The 19524-nt window shown below is 33.7% G+C and overlaps 2 protein-coding genes across 2 annotated transcripts in view; both read right to left on the bottom strand.

Annotated features, from left to right (window-relative positions):
• Positions 1 to 275: 275 nt before the first annotated feature.
• Positions 276 to 3682, bottom strand: LOC134252383 (hepatic leukemia factor-like). The gene is made up of 5 exons (XM_062734854.1): positions 3490 to 3682; positions 2930 to 3145; positions 2629 to 2790; positions 2066 to 2145; positions 276 to 1686 (listed from the first exon to the last, which is right to left on the bottom strand). The coding sequence occupies exons 1-5, from the start codon at positions 3572 to 3574 to the stop codon at positions 1447 to 1449; spliced, it is 783 nt and encodes a 260-aa protein (XP_062590838.1). The 5' UTR covers positions 3575 to 3682; the 3' UTR covers positions 276 to 1446.
• An 11175-nt stretch (positions 3683 to 14857) lies between these two features.
• Positions 14858 to 19524, bottom strand: part of LOC134252343 (uncharacterized) — a 54958-nt gene continuing 50291 nt past the window's right edge. The window contains exons 32-34 of the mRNA XM_062734787.1: positions 18785 to 18894; positions 18561 to 18682; positions 14858 to 15180 (exon numbers count right to left, since the gene is read on the bottom strand). The gene's annotated coding sequence lies outside the window, so the exon portion shown is untranslated. The remainder of the gene's footprint in view (positions 15181 to 18560; positions 18683 to 18784; positions 18895 to 19524) is intronic.

Genomic DNA, 19524 nt, shown 5'->3' with positions numbered 1-19524 from the left:
AATTAGTTTTTGTTTAATTTGCCATCCTTGTAATGTATAACTGAAAAGCTAATTTTCATTAATCAGTTGTGAAAGATCATGTGTCCAAGTTTCAGACAACGGATCATTATAATGTGTACATATAACCAAGTCAACAATCACAGAACAATTTCATATTCAAACCTACAGTTTCATTTTTTGGCAGGGCGTTAAAAGTGTCTCATCATTAATATTTCATCAAATAATACACTTAAATTGCCAGGTACTTTTCTCTTTTATAAATGACGAATAAATAATACAATTTTAAACAGATTTATTTTTTTTTTTCAACAAACAATTAATAAATTTACAAACAAAAGGCTCTCTATCACAGCCAAAATGAAGGAAAAGGAGTTCCAAAAAAGTTATTTATAAAATGTATAGATTTAACTCTGCTCAGCAAAACAGATTTACAATACATATCAATGTATTACTGTGTACCTTGCAATAATCCATGTAAACATTTTTTTTTAACAAATCAGAAACAAGGAACATTTTATACAACAATATCATGATTACCAAGGCAGCAAAATATCTCTACTGCTTTAACAACTGATACAACTACAAAAGAATTTTTTATAAGTGTACCCCGCCCCAGGTAGCCCCTATAGCTATAGTTAAAAGTTGTCTATATTATATAATTAAGACACCTATTGCCATTTCTCATGTACTTTAAGTATGCACAATTCACACATTTTGTATGTCACATAAAATCTCTACACTCCCCTTTTTTCCTTCGTAATCTTTTTCTCTATTTTCTCCAACTCTATATTTTTTAAAATTACTACTTGTCTTTTTTTTTCTTGTTGTTTTGTATCTTTTGTTTATTTTTTTTTCGACTTTTTTTCTTTTCTTTTTTTTCATTTTTTTCTTTGTTTCTTTCTTTGTTTTTCCAAATGCAAATCAAGTATTGCCACAAGTAATATACATACTTCTGTTAAAAACACAGAGTGTCTGGTGACCCAAATTGTACAATAAAAGAGACTTTGTGGATTTTAATTACCCACTTATTCATGTTGTACAATACAGATCGACATTTCATGACCATATGTCTATGAATGCATAGGATGATGACTACGTTTGATTCTACAAAAAGATGACTATAGACTATAAAATATGATTATTCACAATGATTGTCTCGCAAATAGATTGTTTACATACATTGCCATGGATAACCAGGGAATTCAAAACAATTAATGCCCTATATGCTTTTAAAAATATGTTCTCCACAGTTTGCATATAAATGCTGAGTGGCACAACTGATTATAAACAATTTCTGTGGCTTAAAAATGGATGAAAATAAGGTGACTTGGAGGTAGAAGTCATAAGTTGTATGTAACAAAACAACTATCTGAAAAACATTTTTCCAAGGCAAGCACTGAGATTTTTTTCTCAATACTCTTGCATAAAAGAGACAACTCTGTCACTTCAGTGCAGGAGTGACTTCCCTTCATACTTTTTAAGTCTTTGTGAGAGCTGTGTGTTTTCCAGCTGCAGTTTTCGCAGTTCCTCTTTCAGAGTGTTGTTTTCCTTCTCTAGGTATGCCGCTCGCAGTGCGATTTGGTTTTCTTTGATCCTCCGCGCCTCTCGTGAGCGTTTGGCAGCGACATTGTTCTTCTTCCTACGGCTCCAGTACTTCTGGTCTTTGCAATCATCAGGTACATACACCTAATAATAACAGGTCATTTTATTTCTACTTCTATTTACAATCAATTTACAGCCAATTTTCACATTTCATACAAGATTTCTTGCAAAGGGACAATGGCATGCCATTATTGCTGGGTTATTTCCTTTTTGAGATACATGTGCAATAAACAAGTTCTTATTTGGAGGGATATAATTTCCGACCATTTCATGAATTTTAAGCTTCAAGAAATCAATTTTATTTTAGCTGCCTCCATAGATACATAGTGGGATTTCTTATTAAACATCATAACTTGTTAAACTTTACTCTTCCTTTTATTACAATGAACAGTTATTTATTAATTCATAAGATGATGGTGACAATTAAGCATTGATAATTGAATTAAATTTGCCTCATTCCTACCTTTCGTGACTTTTTTATGATTGGCTGAGGTTTCAGTTCATCTTCAGTGAATCTTCTTTTCTTTGGATCAAAATTCTGACCTACAATATATGCAGTGACACTAAAACACACTGAAAATTTTTAAAAAAATGTATAAATCTTCAATTATCTACTTGACTTGAAATGATTAACGGTAATAACCTACATATTATGAAAGTTTTAAAATTTGCGTCACATTAAATGTTTTAAACAGACAAGTCTCATTGCAGCGCAAGGCATTTACCTCATAACATTTCCTAATGGTAGCTATTTACTTCACAGGTATAGAAAAAATTGCAATCAAGTCTCAGAAAAAAAATTAATTTCTATAGATACTCTCATATTGTAACTAAGCAACACAGAAATATCCTACGCAATTACATATGTAGATCACTATATTGCTGTCAACCATTTTCTCATTTAAGTTTCTATGGGTCAAACTCCTGAAGATTAATCTTAATCACTTGGATGTTTTTCACACTGTAAACTCTGACGTTAATATAGACCTCCCACTTGTCTACCCCCAAGCACTAATTCCGTCTTACCTGGGATGGAGGCGAGGGCCAGATCGCTGGGGTCAATATCGTACTGCACTTCTGGACTTTGGGGAGGGGAAACTTCAGGACTACTGACTGGTAAAGGGGATGAAATAGAGCCTTCCTTCTTCTGTGGGGATTCTATCAATGGGAGCAGTACATCAGCCAAATCTGCAGAAAAAGAATTGAAAGCATTCAGCTAGGACACATTTTATTAGAATGTTTGAAACCTGGAACACTATATATGCATTTTTCCCTCAATAATTAATATCTGCAGAAAACTTCGCAATTAAACTGTGGTTTAACGTACCACCAGGGGGAGCGGGTGGACTTATGGGCTGGTTTATACCATCCGCTGTATTAGAGTTGTCCTCCACAGAAATTCCAGTCTCTGACAGGAATTCATCCAGATCCATAAATTCCAGATTGAAGTCATTGTTGTCAGGATTATTCCAGAGATTGGGTCCCAGAAAGGCTGCAGATGAATCGATCTTACCACTTGTAACCTTTCCTTTCACTGTTCCATCTGCAAAAAAAAAGACTACATATAGGGGCTCAGAACAATATAGGCTTATTTCATATTAGGCTCACCCAATCATTGGGCATTGCATTGAGCATTGAGGCAATGTCTGATTCTTTAAAAAATATTGTTTTTTATATATGCACATTTCCGCCTGAACTTGCCATAATGATATTGGCCATTCGATTTGCAAATGCAGAAATCTGATAAATCTAATCATAGAATGGATAAATCATCTAAAAAACAGCAGGATCCTGTTTTCATCAAGAACTTGAGTACATTTGCACTAAACATGGCCGAGGAAAATGACGATGTTTACAAAAAACACATCGCAGTTAACGATCACTTACCGCTAAGTTTGGGTGGATTTTTCAAATCTGGGTTCTCCAAAAGTTCCTTCAAAGTGATGCCTTGCCCAAAATCAAAGAGATTCATCTTTTTAGTCTGTTACGATGGCTAGTCTCGTGAAATATGGCGTGGATTGTTGACTATGGTCAGTCCCGTGTAACTACATGTGAAGTAAACAAGGTTATATAAAAGTGAATGCTAAATATAGATAGCTGGAAATGGCAACCAATCAAAACAATGCAAATGGTCACGTGACTATCGGAACAGGTCGTTGGGTTCATGTGTACGCATTTTTAGTATGCGAAAACTTAGAAATGTAGATCCTTTCATCGTAATATAATAGGCTGTTCATGATCTTTTCTTCCCTCAATGCATCAAAGTTTACGAAACAGGAATTGAAAACATCAAAAGCCTCATTATATTATAATTTATAGAGTAAGATCTTAACCACTGATGCAATTCATGATGACAGCTATAGAGACAGTTCTGATTGTGCATTACCATTATATACCAATTTTCCTTTCGTTTCACAAGTTTTTGGACTGGTCCATACGAAAAACTGTTACATTACATATTATCAGGATTATATTAAATTGATAAAATAATTCTAAAAATAGATAAAAAAGATATGTTCAAATCAACTACGTACAACATAAAATAAATGAATTTAGATAAAAAGTAAATGCATTTCAGGAAAATATTCATCAATAGGCCTATATTAATTTTTACTGCAATATAACTCAAGTCTTTAATTTCCCTTAATTAGAGCTGTTCCTTCTTAATTGTTAATTAAGTTGGATATTTCGTTTTCCCATTATATAGTAAATCTTTGAAGTGACCATACAATCATTTCTTTTTGAAAATGTATTAAATGATGAAGAGGATACATTATAAAGGTTGTGTTGATTTTAAATAAAACAAAATCGACTTGGACTATACCTCCAATAAATGCATGCGCGGATAAAGGATTTTTTTTCAAAATGGAAGCCGGCTATTCACTAAAAGCAAACTCATTTTTTTTGTCAAGCCAAAGAGAGAAAAAAAAATTGTGATTTAGGGTGGGGCGGGGTGGAAGGAAAACTCGCTTTTCTTTGTATGTGTTTATTATATATAGTAGTACATATTAAATGACTTAAATTATTCCTACATATATAACTATTTTTATATACCATTAAAAGTTATCTGGACAAGGAAGGATCCGTAATATTCTATGGAGATTTTACTACGCAAATTATAAAACTCTCGGGGAGGGGGGGGGGGGGGGTCCTCGGCAAATCGAAATAAGCGCCCAATGTAAAAAAAAATTAAAGGATATTGAATCAGGGACTTATTTATATACGTCACTGAATGTATTCCACGACCTATTTTAAATAAAGGCTAATAACCTTTCTTGAACCTGGTCAATGACGCACTAAGAGGCACTAGAAATGTTTTATTTCCCTACATCTTTTAAAAGTGTTTCTTTTAAAGTTACAAGTACTTTTTTTCACAAATATCTGTAACTAGATGTAATATAGTATTACAATGTATTTACTTCAATGAATAATATTAATTAACGATTAAAAAAAACTGGAAGCAAATTGAAAGTGGGGGGGGGGGGTGGGATAAATGAAAGAGAAACCTACCAAAAAAAAAAAAACTTGACAAGCAATAAAAAAAAAACACGTCCTATTTAGTGTGTGTTTGTGGGGGGGATTTCTTTAAGATCCATTCCCCCATACCACTTTAAAAAGGGGGTTCTGACGCCTATGCACCATAGGCGTCATCTGATAATTATATATGATCATATGAATACTTGAACTGTTTCGATTATACCTATAAGTTAAGTATTATTTAGAGTACGAGTTTCCTACTGTATCAGAGATACAGGGCGGGGCTTGAGGCGAGAGCGATAGCTCGAGCCGGGCCCCGCCCTGTATCTCTGATACAGTAGGAAACGAGTATTCTAAATGACTTGTGACATGACCTTTCTAATGACCTCACCAATTTACATTCATATTTGGGTACATATCTCTCAACCAATCAGATGATTTTAGCAGAAAGTTGATTTAGTATCCCATTTTAAGCATTCGCAACTGAAATGCCGAGTGAGGTGGACGTGCAGGTAATTATTTACTATTATTTTAAAAATAATTATTTGAGGGATGCATTATATAATTTGTTTTCCAAAAAAATTATTTAGATTTGATTGGGTAGGTTTCTTTTTTTTTTCTCAATTCAGCTCTTGCTGACATTTTTTTTTATTTAAGCTATGAATTAATGCAAAACATTTTTATATATAAGAATCATATTTTGAAACAAAAATGCTTCGGGGATATCGTATACTGAGAGAAACCTCCGACAATATCCTCTAACCTGTAATCATACACAAAATTGAAATAAACAGATGAAAGAAGGGGGGGGTATTTTACTTTCATGTTTTTAATAAAATGTAGAGTAACCAAAGGGGGGTCCAGTACTCACACTTGCCCCCCCCCCCCCCCAATCCCACCCAACTTAAAGTTTTTTTTTTCTTTTTTCGCTTTTGTAAATTATTTTTGCCAATCGTATATACATACTCTTTTTAATTTATCAACAAGTAACGATTTCACGCACATAGTGTCTTGGTTGATTATAAACCTACCCCCCCCCCCAATACGATTTTCAGGGGTTTTTTAGGGGGGTCAAGATAGTCCTTTTTGATCTGCCCCACTCCCTCCTTTCTAAATTTTTTGAATCCGACACTCATATAAGTTTATTTTGTAAAATTTTATTCTTAATAAAATCACCTCAAATTTTGAGTAATTACTAACAGTGCTATCATGCGAATTGAACGATTGTTGTGTCTGAATATGAATCATACAGCTTTCCGTCATCGCTAAAAATAAACCGTACTGTATCTTTGATATTTTGCAGATACAGTACAGTTTCTGCTCATTTGCATAAGAAACGCCCACAAAAAGTGTTCTGTATCGCAGTTACAGTACGGTTGACTTCAAAGGAAAACTCGCCGGGTCATGTCACAACTGTATACATGTCATGTACAGTGTATATGCATGTACCCGTAACAAATTCCATCAATAAGAATTAAGTATGAAATCGTTTTTAAAAAAAATCCTGTGTCATTTTAAAAGTTTTTAAATAAATAACATTATCTTCTTACAACTGTTACATCTCTTGACCTAAGATTACTACTGAATTATTAATTATTCTTCATTCTGAACCATTTCATGTTGACTTTAGTTTTAGGTAATTGTGGCTTTAAGTATTATTTAGAGTACGATCGCGAGTTTCCTACTGTATCAGAGATACAGGGCGAGGCTTGAGGCGAGAGCGATAGCTCGAGCCGGGCCCCGCCCTGTATCTCTGATACAGTAGGAAACGAGTATTCTAAATGACTTATGACATGACCTTTCTAATGACCTCACCAATTTACATTCATATTTGGATACATATCTCTCAACCAATCAGATGATTTTAGCAGAAAGTTGATTTAGTATCCCATTTCAAGCATTCGCAACTGAAATGCCGAGTGAGGTGGACGTGCAGGTAATTATTTACTATTATTTTAAAATTAATTATTTGTGGGATGCATTATATAATTTGTTTTCCAAAAAATTAATTTAGATTTGATTGGGTAGGTTTTTTTTATCTATTCGGCTCTTGCTGACATTTTTTTTTAATTTAAATTACGAATCAATGCAAAACATTTTTCTATATAAGAATCGTATTTTGAAACAAAAATGCTTAGGGGATATCGTATTCTGAGAGAAATCTCCGACAATATCCTCCACCTGTCATCATATACTAAATTGAAATAAACAAATGAATGGAACGGGGGCGGGGGGGGGGGGTATTTTACTTTCATGTTTTAAATAAAATGTAGAGTAACCAAAGGGGGATCCGGTACTCACAGGTGCCCCCCCATCCCACCCGACTTAAAGGTTTTTTAATTTCTTTTTTCGCTTTTGTAAATTATTTTTGCCAATCGTAAATATATACTCTTTTTAATTTATCAACAAGTAACGATTTCACGCACATAGTGTCTTGGTTGCAATTGATTATAAACCTACTAACCCCCCCCCCCCGAAATACGATTTTCAGGGGGGGGTGTTCAAAGTAATCCTTTTTGAACTGCCCCACTCCCTCCTTTCTAATTTTTTTTAATCCGACACATAAGTTTATTTTGTAAAATTTTATTCTCAATAAAATCACCTCAAATTTTGAGTAATTACTAACATTGCTATCATGCGAATTGAACGATTGTTGTGTCTGAACATGGATACAGCTTTCCGTCATCGCTAAAAATAAACCGTACTGTATCTTTGATATTTTGCAGATACAGTACAGTTTCTGTTCATTTGCATAAGAAACGCCCACAAAAAAGTGTTCTGTATCGCAGTTACAGTATGCTTGACTTCAAAGGAAAACTCGCCGGGTCATGTCACAACCTGGAGTTGGTGTGTGAATCCAGAAATTTTTCACCGAAAGACCTGTCACTTCCAATTTAGTTGTAATATCATTTTTAACGATATTTTTCCTTGACAATTTTTTTTTCTTGATGACTCTCTGCTCTCCTTAAAAACGAAGTTCATTTTCTACCACTAAAAGATATAATAATTAACAGTTAAGAACAAGCACGTGGGGTTAAGGTGCGATACAACTTGCATGGTATTTTATTCAAGAAGAACCAAGAACAAGAGGCCCATGGGCCACATCGCTCACCTGAGCACTGTGGCTAGGAAAAAGTAGCAATTGGTTTATTATTGAAAAGTTTAAATCCAAAAATAGTCCCATGACCAATCATGGCTTTGCTATTCTTGAGAAGATGATTTTTAAAGAATTTTCCCATATATTTCTATGTAAAACTCTGGTCGGCCATTTTGGCTCCGCCCTACCCCCGGGGGTCATGATTTGAACAAACTTGAATCTACACTAGCTGAGGATACTTCCATATAAATATGATCAATTATGGCTTTGCTATTATTGAGAAGATTTTTAAAAGAATCTTCCTATATATATCTATGTAAAATTGTGGTCGGCCATTTTGGCCCCGCCCTTCCCCCGGGGGTCATGATTTGAACAAACTTGAATCTACACTACCTGAGGATGCTTCCATATAAATATGATCAGTTATGGCTTTTCTATTCTTGAGAAGAAGATTTTTAAAGAATTTTCCTTTATATTTCTATGTAAAACTGTGGTCTGCCATTGTGGCCCTGCCCTACCCCCGGGGGTCATGATTTGTTCAAACTTGAATCTACACTACCTGAGGATGCTTTCATATAAATATGATCAATTATGGCTTTGCTATTTTTGAGAAGAAGATTTTTAAAGAATTTTCCTATATATTTCTATGTAAAACTTTGGTAGGCCATTTTGGCCTCGTCCTACCCCCAGGAGTCATGATTTGAACAAACTTGAATCTACACTACCTGAGGATGCTTTCATATAAATATGACCACTAATGCCTTTGCTATTCTTGAGAAGAAGATTTTTAAAGAATTTTCCTTTATATTTCTATGTAAAACTGTGGTCGGCCATTTTGGCCCCGCCTTACCCCCGGGGGTCATGATTTGAACAATCTTGAATCTACACTACCTGAGGATGCTTCCATATAAATATGATCAATTATGGCTTTGCTATTCTTGAGAAGACGATTTTTTAAGAATTTTCCTATAATTTTCTATGTAAAACTGTGGTCTGCCATTTTGGCCCCGCCCTACCCCCGGGGGTCATGATTTGAAGAAATTTGAATCTACACTACCTGAGGATGTTTCCAAATAAGTTTCATCTTTCCTGGCACAGTGGTTCTTGAGAAGAAGATTTTTAAAACATACCACCAAATTTTCATTAATTCCCAATTATATCCCCTTGAATGAGGGCGTGGCCCTTCATTTGAACAAACTTGAATCCCCTTCACCCAAGGATGCTTTGTGGCAAGTTTGGTTGAAATTGGCCTAGCGGTTCTTGAGAAGAAGTCGAAAATGTGAAAAGTTTACAGACGGACAGACGGACGACGGACAAAATGTGATCAGAAAAGCTCACTTGAGCTTTCAGCTCAGGTGAGCTAAAAACCATGTTATTGATCCAATTCCAAATACCGAAAAATACGAGTATTTCGTCACATATTTTCTATGCACTAATCATGCACTGAACACCCCTACCTCATGGGTAATTGAAAAGAAGTGAAAATTAATTAATCCATTACCAAACTGTTATTTTGCAGCATAATTGCAAGAAATCTGCAACTTAACAGAAAAAAAATTAAACTGTCTTTTTTTACAGATGAAAAGAGCTAGCTGCTTTCTTGCGGCAAACAACTTCGGAAACTGGCGCTATATCCGACAAAAGAGATTTTAGCTTTTCCACCGTCCATTTACTTATTTATGTAGCAATATTCTGTTATCACTTGGATATGGTGTTTATGTTATATTCGAGACGCGAGAGCATGATCTGAGTATGACCAATTTTTAAAACCGATGCAGACTATTCACACGTATGTTGGTGTTACAGGAATTTCAACAACTCCATTTTAAATCAGCAGTTCTTAAATTATATGGTTATAATGTTCTAATTTACAAATAATTATAATATATCACTTTGTCAAATTTTGGCCGACTCGTTTCATGCTAATTGTTTAGGCTTTTATTTGTACTGAATTTGGCTATGTTCCATCGGCTTGATCAATACATAGAACTAAGGGCGGACGTGAGCGGTCTACAGGGGATGTTTACTCCTCCTAGGCACCTGATCTCACCTCTGAAATTTCCACGGTTTGTGATTATGTCCTGCTCATAGATCTGTATTGTGTGTTGTTTTTATAAGATCGATTGCTGTTCGTTATTTCCACTCTTCCAATGTTTGCTGTGGACTTGCAGCAAACAAACCTAATTTGTATGGTAATTAAAACCTTTGCTGAAAGCTTGTAGCAAGCTTTCTACAAACATAATTATATAGGCTGTAGTGGTTTCTTTCGCTGCATTCTATTGCAGGAAGTTTGCAGTGATGTCTGCAGCAGACTTTCAAGATTTTTTTTCAGGATGGCAATATTTTTGGTAACTTCTTTGCATCACTGGAGTTTTATATAACTATTATAAAAACATCATAAGGTTGGTAAGACGTGACCAGAACAACATTTTGTCAATGAAAATAAAAATAATGATCATATATTGGTCCATAAGCAAATACCAAATAAATTCGCCATTAAAATTGAAGAATCAAAGCGATACAAGTTCAGTTTAAAAAACATCTTGATAGAAAACAATTTCAGTACTGTCGAAATACATCGTAATTAAAACTTCCCCAATAGCGTGAGGATATGTCTAATTAACATCCAGTATACACGCATTATGTCTGTTACCTCGCTTACAATCCCGATGTTTTAGTTTGACTGGTTTTGAAATGTGCCTAAACATTCTGGAAATGCTTCTTATTCATAGCTTTTGTTAATCATCACCTGCTAATCATTCAGCTTTTGACTTCATGTACATGTATTTGCTGACAATGTCATAATATATCGACCATAGAACTCACGGAATGATGGCTTTAAACGAAACTGCTGATATTCTTGTTTCATCAGCTTCTTTGATAATAACTTAGATCGTTTTAGAAATGTTCATACGTAGAGAACAAATTACAGTCTCCCCATTACATCAACTTATTATGTTCCCCAAACGAAGTTGGGGAACATATTGTTTTTACTCTGTTTCTTATTATTATTAAGGTCTTCCGTTTCCAACGGAAGACCTTCTACTGATTCTGATGATTAAGATTATTTTTAAGGTCTTCCGTTTCAACGGAAGACCTTCTTATTATTCTGTTGTTTCTTTTCAACTTTTCTTATTATTATTCTTACCGATTTTGTGTAGGCGATTTCTCGTAAATGCGCTGATGGATTTTCATGAAACTTTCAGCATTGATGACAAATTATATGAACTTAAGGCGTTTTTTTTTTAATTTGATGACGTCACTTCCGGTTCGGATTTTTCTGCGATTTAGTGAGTTTTAGATGGTCATTTTGTCCGGCAGTTTTCTCAATAACGGCTCAAGATAGAAACATGAAACTTTCAGGTATGATAGACCAAAGTCTATAGATATGTATAAAGTATTTCATTTTATCGGAAGTGCCGCACGTCGGCGCTTGCTATGGCCCGAAAATAGGCATTTCGCGAATTTCAAAATTTTTAACAACTTTTCTACAATATCTTTTTACCTGGAAATATTTTGTAAAAACATGTAGAACAAAAGAAGTGTAGAATTTCAAGACCTTTCAAATGATATGTCGAAAAAAGGGCTGGCCCCTCAAATAAAGGACCTAGAGGGACCGAAATTGTTTTCTTTATATCTCAAAAAGTATTGAGAATTTGTGATAGGTTAAAGAAGCAAAGTTGTTCAAAATGTCAAGCTTAATCTACTGGAGTCGTCAAAATACGTCCGACGTCGTCACTTCCGGCCAAACCGGAAATAGTCGGAAAACGCGTATTTTTTCCGTTCTTGACAAGATTTTGAATAACATATGTCTCTGGGAGCATAAAAATTAATTTTCCGTCCGTCGTCGTCACTTCCGGTAAAACCGGAAGTAGCAAAAATTGCTTATTTTTGCATTAATTAACATAGTTTTAGAAGATTCAAAGCATTTTTGGGCGTTATTTCTCATTTTTGTTAAAAATGAAAGCTACTTCCGGTCAAACAAGACGGAAAACCTACTCGTTGCTTTGCAACGAGCTTTGGTCTAGTTATTATTCTTTTTTTTTTCCTTTTCCTAGACGCCAACTTTGAGGTCTCATATTTCACTCATTTCTCAATGGATTTTGCTCAAATTTTCAGAGTTTATAGACGTTACTAAACTCTATCAGAATTTTGTCTAGCATTCCAAAAATTCACTTCCGGTTTTGAGTTATTTCCCTTTAAACGAAAATTTATAGGCTTTTATTTCCAGACAAAGGATCGGAGATGGCAAAAGCTGGAGCAGAAATTTTGCTGATTTTACACAATAGAAGGATTGAAGTTGTGCATAGCGGTTTTTGTTTTTCGATTCCTCTATTCAAAACGGTGCTGTATAGGGGTCAAAAATTAGAACGCCTAAAAGAGCGAAAATTTACACATATTTAGCTTTTTATCTTCTAAACTAAAAATATTTTGTTAAAACATATGGAACAAAATTTGTGCAGAATTACAAGATCTTTCAAATGATATCTCAAAAAAAGGGCTGACCCCTAAATTAAGGGATCTAGAGGGGCCAAAAGTTTTTTCCAGATATCTCAAAAAGTATTGAGAATTTGTAATACGTCTAAGAAGCAAAGTTGTTCAAAATGTCAAGCTTAATCTATGGAAGTCGTCAAAATGTGTCCGGTGACGTCACTTCCGGTCAAACCGGAAGTCGTTAGAAAATGCATATTTTTGCCGTTCTTGACAAGTTTTTGGGTAACATATGTCACTGGATTAAGCATAAGACTTAATTTTCCGTCCGTCGACATCACTTCCGGTCAAACCGGAAATAGCCAAAAATAGCTTTTTTTTTTAAGGTTTTGATGCAAAATTGAAATTATAAAGTGACTGAAGACGACTTAGCTCAAAATGTTTTCTTTTGTTGACGTCACTTCCGGTCAAAACAGGACGGAAGACCTATTCGATGCTTTGCAACGAGCTTTGCTCTAGTTATTATTATTTTTCTTCTTCCTGGGAAAATCTTTTACGCGAGTGATCTTGTAAACTACACATCCGACTAAGGTGAAACCTTTTTAAGGTCAGTAGGCATGTTATGTAGATTTGCGGAACGAAGGTCATTTTGCACGCACGTGCTTGCAAGAACGTGCACGTGCAACACGTGAAATGACCAATATAATGAATATTGCCGTAACTTTTTTAATTTTAGATGAAATATTTTAAAACTCATAATATAAGGATATATATAAGTAGCATAGACAAGATGACGTGGTCAAAATAGCAAGATCTCACGCGCATGCACGTGCGCTTCGCTCTGATTGGCTGAAACTAAAGTCTCAATATCTTTCTTGTTTTTTGATAAAATTCTTTGAAATTTTGAATATAGTCATACATTAGGGAGATCTACAGCCTGATATAAAAGAATTATCATAAAAGAATGTGCATGCACATGTGCTTGCGAGAGCGCGCACGTGCAACACCAGAAATGTCCAATATAATTGATATAGATGTAACTATTTAAATTTTTTATGAAATGTTTTGAAACTTATAAATAAGGATATATTAGAAGCATAGACTAGATGACATGGTCAAAATAGCAAGATCTCACGCGCATGCACGTGCGCTTCGCTCTGATTGGCTGAAACTAAAGTCTCAATATCTTTCTTGTTTTTCGACAAAATTCTTTGAAATTTTGAACAAAATTCTTTGAAATTTTGAACATGGTTATACATTATAAAGATCTACAGCATGGTATATAAGAATTATCATGAAAAGCATGCGCATGCACGTGTGCTGCAATCTGATTGGCTGAAAATTTAAATGTCTATACCTTTCTTAGTTTTCAACTAAAAGGGATAAAATTTAGAATATGAATAGGTATAATTGATTCCAACATAATGGTACTATCAAAATTGAATGCACGAACATTCATTCATGCACACGCGCGCGCGAAATACGCAGAATGGTCAATATTTAAAAAAAACATTAAAATATATTGTAAAGAATTTTTTTTTAAATTTATTCTAACGATATATAGATATGTTAATTGTTTAGACAACATGCTATGATCATCTTGCATGTACATGCACGTGCGTGCGCGTACAATACGTTAAATGACATATAGTTGATATCATTGTACCTTTTATAATCTTTGATTAAATCCTTCGATACTGGTCATATTTTTTAAAATGTCTTACAGGAATTAGGCACAAAAAGGGATTTGGGGAGCGTTTGGGGAACATCTGTAACGGTCCCCGTTACAATTAGCACTAGTTTGATTTAAAGAAAGCTAATGATGGTGTTAGATTTTGGAATTTCATATAAACTTTTCTCCATAAAGATCATCTATGAAAAAACCTACAATAAAAAGATTTGAAATCGTAAAACAAATGTTGTTCTACCTTTTTTTTTATCCTTTTCATTGACTGGGTCATGTGTTGGTATCTGCACATGAGTAAAGAAATTCTCTCGAGAGACGTTAAGCAACATACAATAAATCTACATGTATAATTGAATGCAAGTTTTACAGCATATGAAGTTGCATGAAAATTACAAAGACGCAACAGTATTGAGTTACAAATCCATTACAATAATCAAAAATGGGAACATACTAGTATACATGCATAGTGAAAAATTCAAAGGGTGAAAATTATTCTTATTATGGCGAAGTAACAAAAGTATATGTTTATAAAATCTTTCGACGTGTGCAATTCACACTTCGTTCTTCAAACTGTTGGTACGGACAGATGCCCGACAATTCTCCCTCCCTGAGGACTGAATGTCCTTGTAATGGGTAGCTGTACACGACCCATCCTCGTCCCTGTGATCCTCAACAGTAGAAAACGCAGGATTAATGTAAGGTTTTTCGGGGGTTGGATCTATATAGGTATCCTCCTCGTCGTTTCTTCGTTTTCGATAGATGATGACAACTAATGCAGATAAAATGACAATCAACAAAACCACTCCTATTACACTTCCTACTATAGTCCCCACTTCATTTGAATCTGTCGAGCTGTAATCTTTCAAAGATGCAGAGCAATTCGACTCTGAAAATTTATAAAGAATAAGGATTGATATCAAGATAACCAAGAAAAGACGACATATAAGATGACCGCAATTAATAAAATTACAGAATTATCCAGAAATAATCATAAAAATAATGCCAATTTTTTTCAGATATGCTAAAATCTTTTCAAAACAATCTGTTTAGTTTTTTTTTTTTTTAAATTACCATTGAATTATTTTTTTTTAAATGAAAAGGACGAGGATAACAATGATCCACATCAATAATTCTTCAAACAATACAAATATGTCAACAGGGCACAGAACACGGACCCTTAAAAAGTCTATAGAGGAAGGACCAGGTGCCTACGAGTAGTATACATCATGTATTAGCTTAATTAACTGGTTACATCTACCGCGAGTAGTATTGATCAGGTAAACAGAACAATTTATAGTCAAATATTAAAACAAAGGTCTAACGATTGGTATGAAGCATGTCGGCCAAAATATAATATAGAATTAGGTCAAAACGATCATAAAATTTACGAAAACTTAACTTTAAACTTAACTTCTAATTAAATAGATGTAAAAACCAAGGTGTTTATTATTTAACATAAATTTGGCCCTAAGTTACATCACTTCCGTTCCGCACAGAGGACTAATTAAATCACAACAACATACACGCCCTACAAAAGTAATGGGATAATAACTAATGGACTAACATTAATGATTCAATGAGTCATACATTAATGTCTATTGTAATTTCAAGAATGTGTGATACATTTTTCAATGCTGCTGAGAAATCATTCGGAAGGAAAAGTTTTCGAACTTGTAATGTAAAGAAAAAAGATAAACCATGGTTTAACGGTAACTGTAAAACAGCAAGGAGAAAATTTCATTTAGCGAAGCGCATAAATAACGCAAATAAAACGATTGAAAATAAAGAAAGTCTGAAGAAAGCAAGTAAATACTACAAAAAGGTAATGGATAACTCAATAAAACAGTACAGAAAAGACTTATCGCAGAAACTTATGAAATTACGTACAACAAATACAAAAGAATATTGGAACATTCTTAATAGTACTAAAAGATCAGAAAAAGGCTCTGCGGATTTAGACTCGATGTTTAATTATTTTAGAGAAATGAATGAAACTAGCAATACTGAATGTACTGAGGTTAATTGGCCTAACTATTTACATGTAGATAATTACAATAATAATGAGCTGTTAGACTATCCAATTACCAGGGAGGAAATTTCATCAGCTGTCAATGATTTGAAGAACAGTAAGGCCCCGGGCTTCGATAATATTTTAAATGAGCACATAAGAACAACTTTGCCATTATTTTCGCCAATTTATGAAACTTTTTTCAATCTTATTTTTGAAACTGGTATCGTACCAGAAAACTGGTTAATTGGTATCCTGAAACCAATCTACAAAAATAAGGGTGACCCAACGCATCCTGAAAATTACCGCCCGATTACCCTTTTAAGCTGTTTAGGTAAACTTTTTACAAGAATATTAGGTAGCCGTTTAGAACATTATGCAGAAGAAGTTATGCTTATTAAAGAAAGTCAGACTGGGTTCAGAAAAGGTTACTCTACTTTAGACAATATCCTATTATTACAATTTTTATCCCAGACATTAATTAACAGCAAAAGAAAATTGTTTTGTGCGTTTATAGACTTTAAACAAGCGTTTGATACAGTCTGGCGTGAGGGACTTTGGTGCAAACTTCTTAGAAGTGGGGTCAATGGTAAATGTTTTACTTTTATTAAAAATATGTATAGTTGTATAAAATCTAAAATACAAATGAATGGTCTGTCATCTGAATTTTTTAATTTTAATGTTGGTGTACGACAAGGTGAAAACTTATCGCCTTTCTTATTCTCATTATATATTAATGACTTGGAAGATTTTTTGACAGAAAAGAATATTGTTGGTTTGTCTAGTATTAGCAAAGGTATACAGGATGAGTTGTTTTTGTATATGAAATTGTTTATCTTATTTTATGCCGATGATACTGTAATTCTTGCCGAAACTGCTGAAGATCTTAGAGAGCATTAAATGAATTTTACAAATATTGTGAAGAATGGAAATTATGTGTGAATATCAAGAAAACAAAGATACTTATTTTTTCAAAGGGTAGACAACCAAAGAATATTTTTACATATAATGGCAGTATCATAGAAGTAGTCAAGGATTTTAATTATTTAGGGATTGTATTTTCTCGTTCAGGCTCATTATGTAAAGCAAGAAAACACCTATGTGAACAAGCACAAAAGGCAATGTATGGTGTGATACGTAAAATTAGGCAGTTTAATCTCCCCTTCGAATGGCAATTGGATTTGTTTGATAAAGTAGTTTTACCAGTATTGTTATATGGCTGTGAAATATGGGGGTATGAAAATATCGATATTATTGAACGAGTACATTTACGTTATTTAAAACATATACTGAATTTGAAAAGTAGCACTCCGAGTTATATGATTTATGGAGAAACTGGTAGGTTTCCATTACACATAAATATTTACTCAAGAATGATAAAATATTGGGCAAACCTTGTGAATGGAAAAGAAAACAAATTGTGTAGAATAGTATATATGTATTTACGTAAACAACATGATAAAGAGCAAATGAAAAATTCATGGATATCATTTGTACAAAAGATTTTTTATAGATGTGGTTTATCAAATATATGGTATGAGCACGAACATTATTTTTATAATGTAGAATGGATAACTGCTACAGTCAAACAAAGATTAAAGGATCAATATATTCAAAAGTGGAATAGTGAAGTTCAGGAATCTTCAAAAAGTTTAAATTATAGAATTTTTAAAACCAATTTCGAGTGCGAAAAATATTTAACACTGTTATCATTTAAATTTAGAAAAACTTTTGTTAAGTTTAGAACCACAAATCACCACCTCCCAATTGAAACAGGTAGATGGAATGGTACTCAAAGAAATGAAAGAGTTTGTAGCTTATGCAATAGTAACCAGATAGGAGATGAGTATCATTATATATTAGAATGCAGTGCTTTAAACCAACTAAGAAAAGTTTATTTGAACCAAAATTTTTGTTCTAACCCAAATATCATCAAGTTTTGTGAAATCATGTGCCAAAATGATGTTGATTCTTTGAAACAATTATGTACATTTATTTCTAAAATTAATAGTATTGTCTGTTCTCCTTAATTATCACCTTCGGCTTGACCCACTGTATTATATGTATATATGTTTTATATGATTTTGTACCTCATGTACCATTTACATGGTTTTGAGAGAATAAATTGAATTGAATTGAATTGAATTGAATTATTTAAACATTCAATCTCCTTTTGGCCCCAGCCAAGTCTTAGAGATGATTATTCGAGAAACCCGTCGTTATAAAAACTAAAATACATTTTTCAAATAAATACTTACGACTTGTTTCGGTATTAAAATGATCGGCAAAACACGGTTCTAGCTCTTTTATCCTTTCTGATTCCTCTGGAACTTTGACGTTTGAATCTGACACCCTGACACTACAGACTTGGTAATTATCCCTATTTCAAAAAAGTTTCATTTTTCAAGCCTGAATTAAATCAACCTTTCATTTTAATAAATACAACTTGAAGGTGGCTTCAACATTTCCGCTGAATACTTACCCTAACGTAGTTTTATCCTCACATGCATCATAAGGGACGATCTTATGACACAGACAACAGTCTGATTCGCTGGTACTACAGGCATGTACCAGAGGCGATTTGTCTGAATTCTAAGAAATAAATTTCATAAAATAATAATTATCATACTTTACTTCGATTCTCTTGCATTCGATTAATATTATGATCAAAACAGCGTGTATCACAAATTAATGTAAGCCGTTCAAGCATTCTTAACGTAATAGTACTCCACTTATTTTAACTATAACTGTACATCAAAATTGTATAGATCAATACTGTGGGGCATAAAATAAACCAGAAGTCTCTGTCGAGACTGTAGCTCTACTGGTTTGTACTTATCAAAAACCATTGCACTATTTTATGTATCTTTGTGTAGTCTACTTGTGTGCCAACTTAGTTTGAAATCACTAAAACTGTAGAAGGAGTAGAGTTTGAAAGGAATTTCACAGAAAATTCTATTTTTAGTAACCATGGTAACACCTTTCATCAAAATCAAAAACCGATGCACTATTCTATGTATCTTAGTGTAGTCTACTTGTATGCCAAGTTATATTGAAATCAGACCAAAACTGTAGAAGGAGTAGCGTTTTAAAGGAATTTCACAAAAAATTCTATTTTTAGTAACCATGGCAACACCGTTCATCGAAATCAAAAACCGATGCACTATTCTATGTACCTTAGTGTAGTCTACTTGTGTGCCAAGTTATATTGAAATCAGACCA

This window comes from Saccostrea cucullata, unplaced genomic scaffold (genome assembly GCF_032062105.1).
Source record: "Saccostrea cucullata isolate Sc308-1 unplaced genomic scaffold, CSIRO_AGI_Scuc_v1 ctg69, whole genome shotgun sequence".
NCBI lineage: Eukaryota > Metazoa > Mollusca > Bivalvia > Ostreida > Ostreidae > Saccostrea > Saccostrea cuccullata.
Note: the sequence above shows the minus strand (reverse complement) of the source record. Positions and strands in the feature narration are given on the sequence as shown.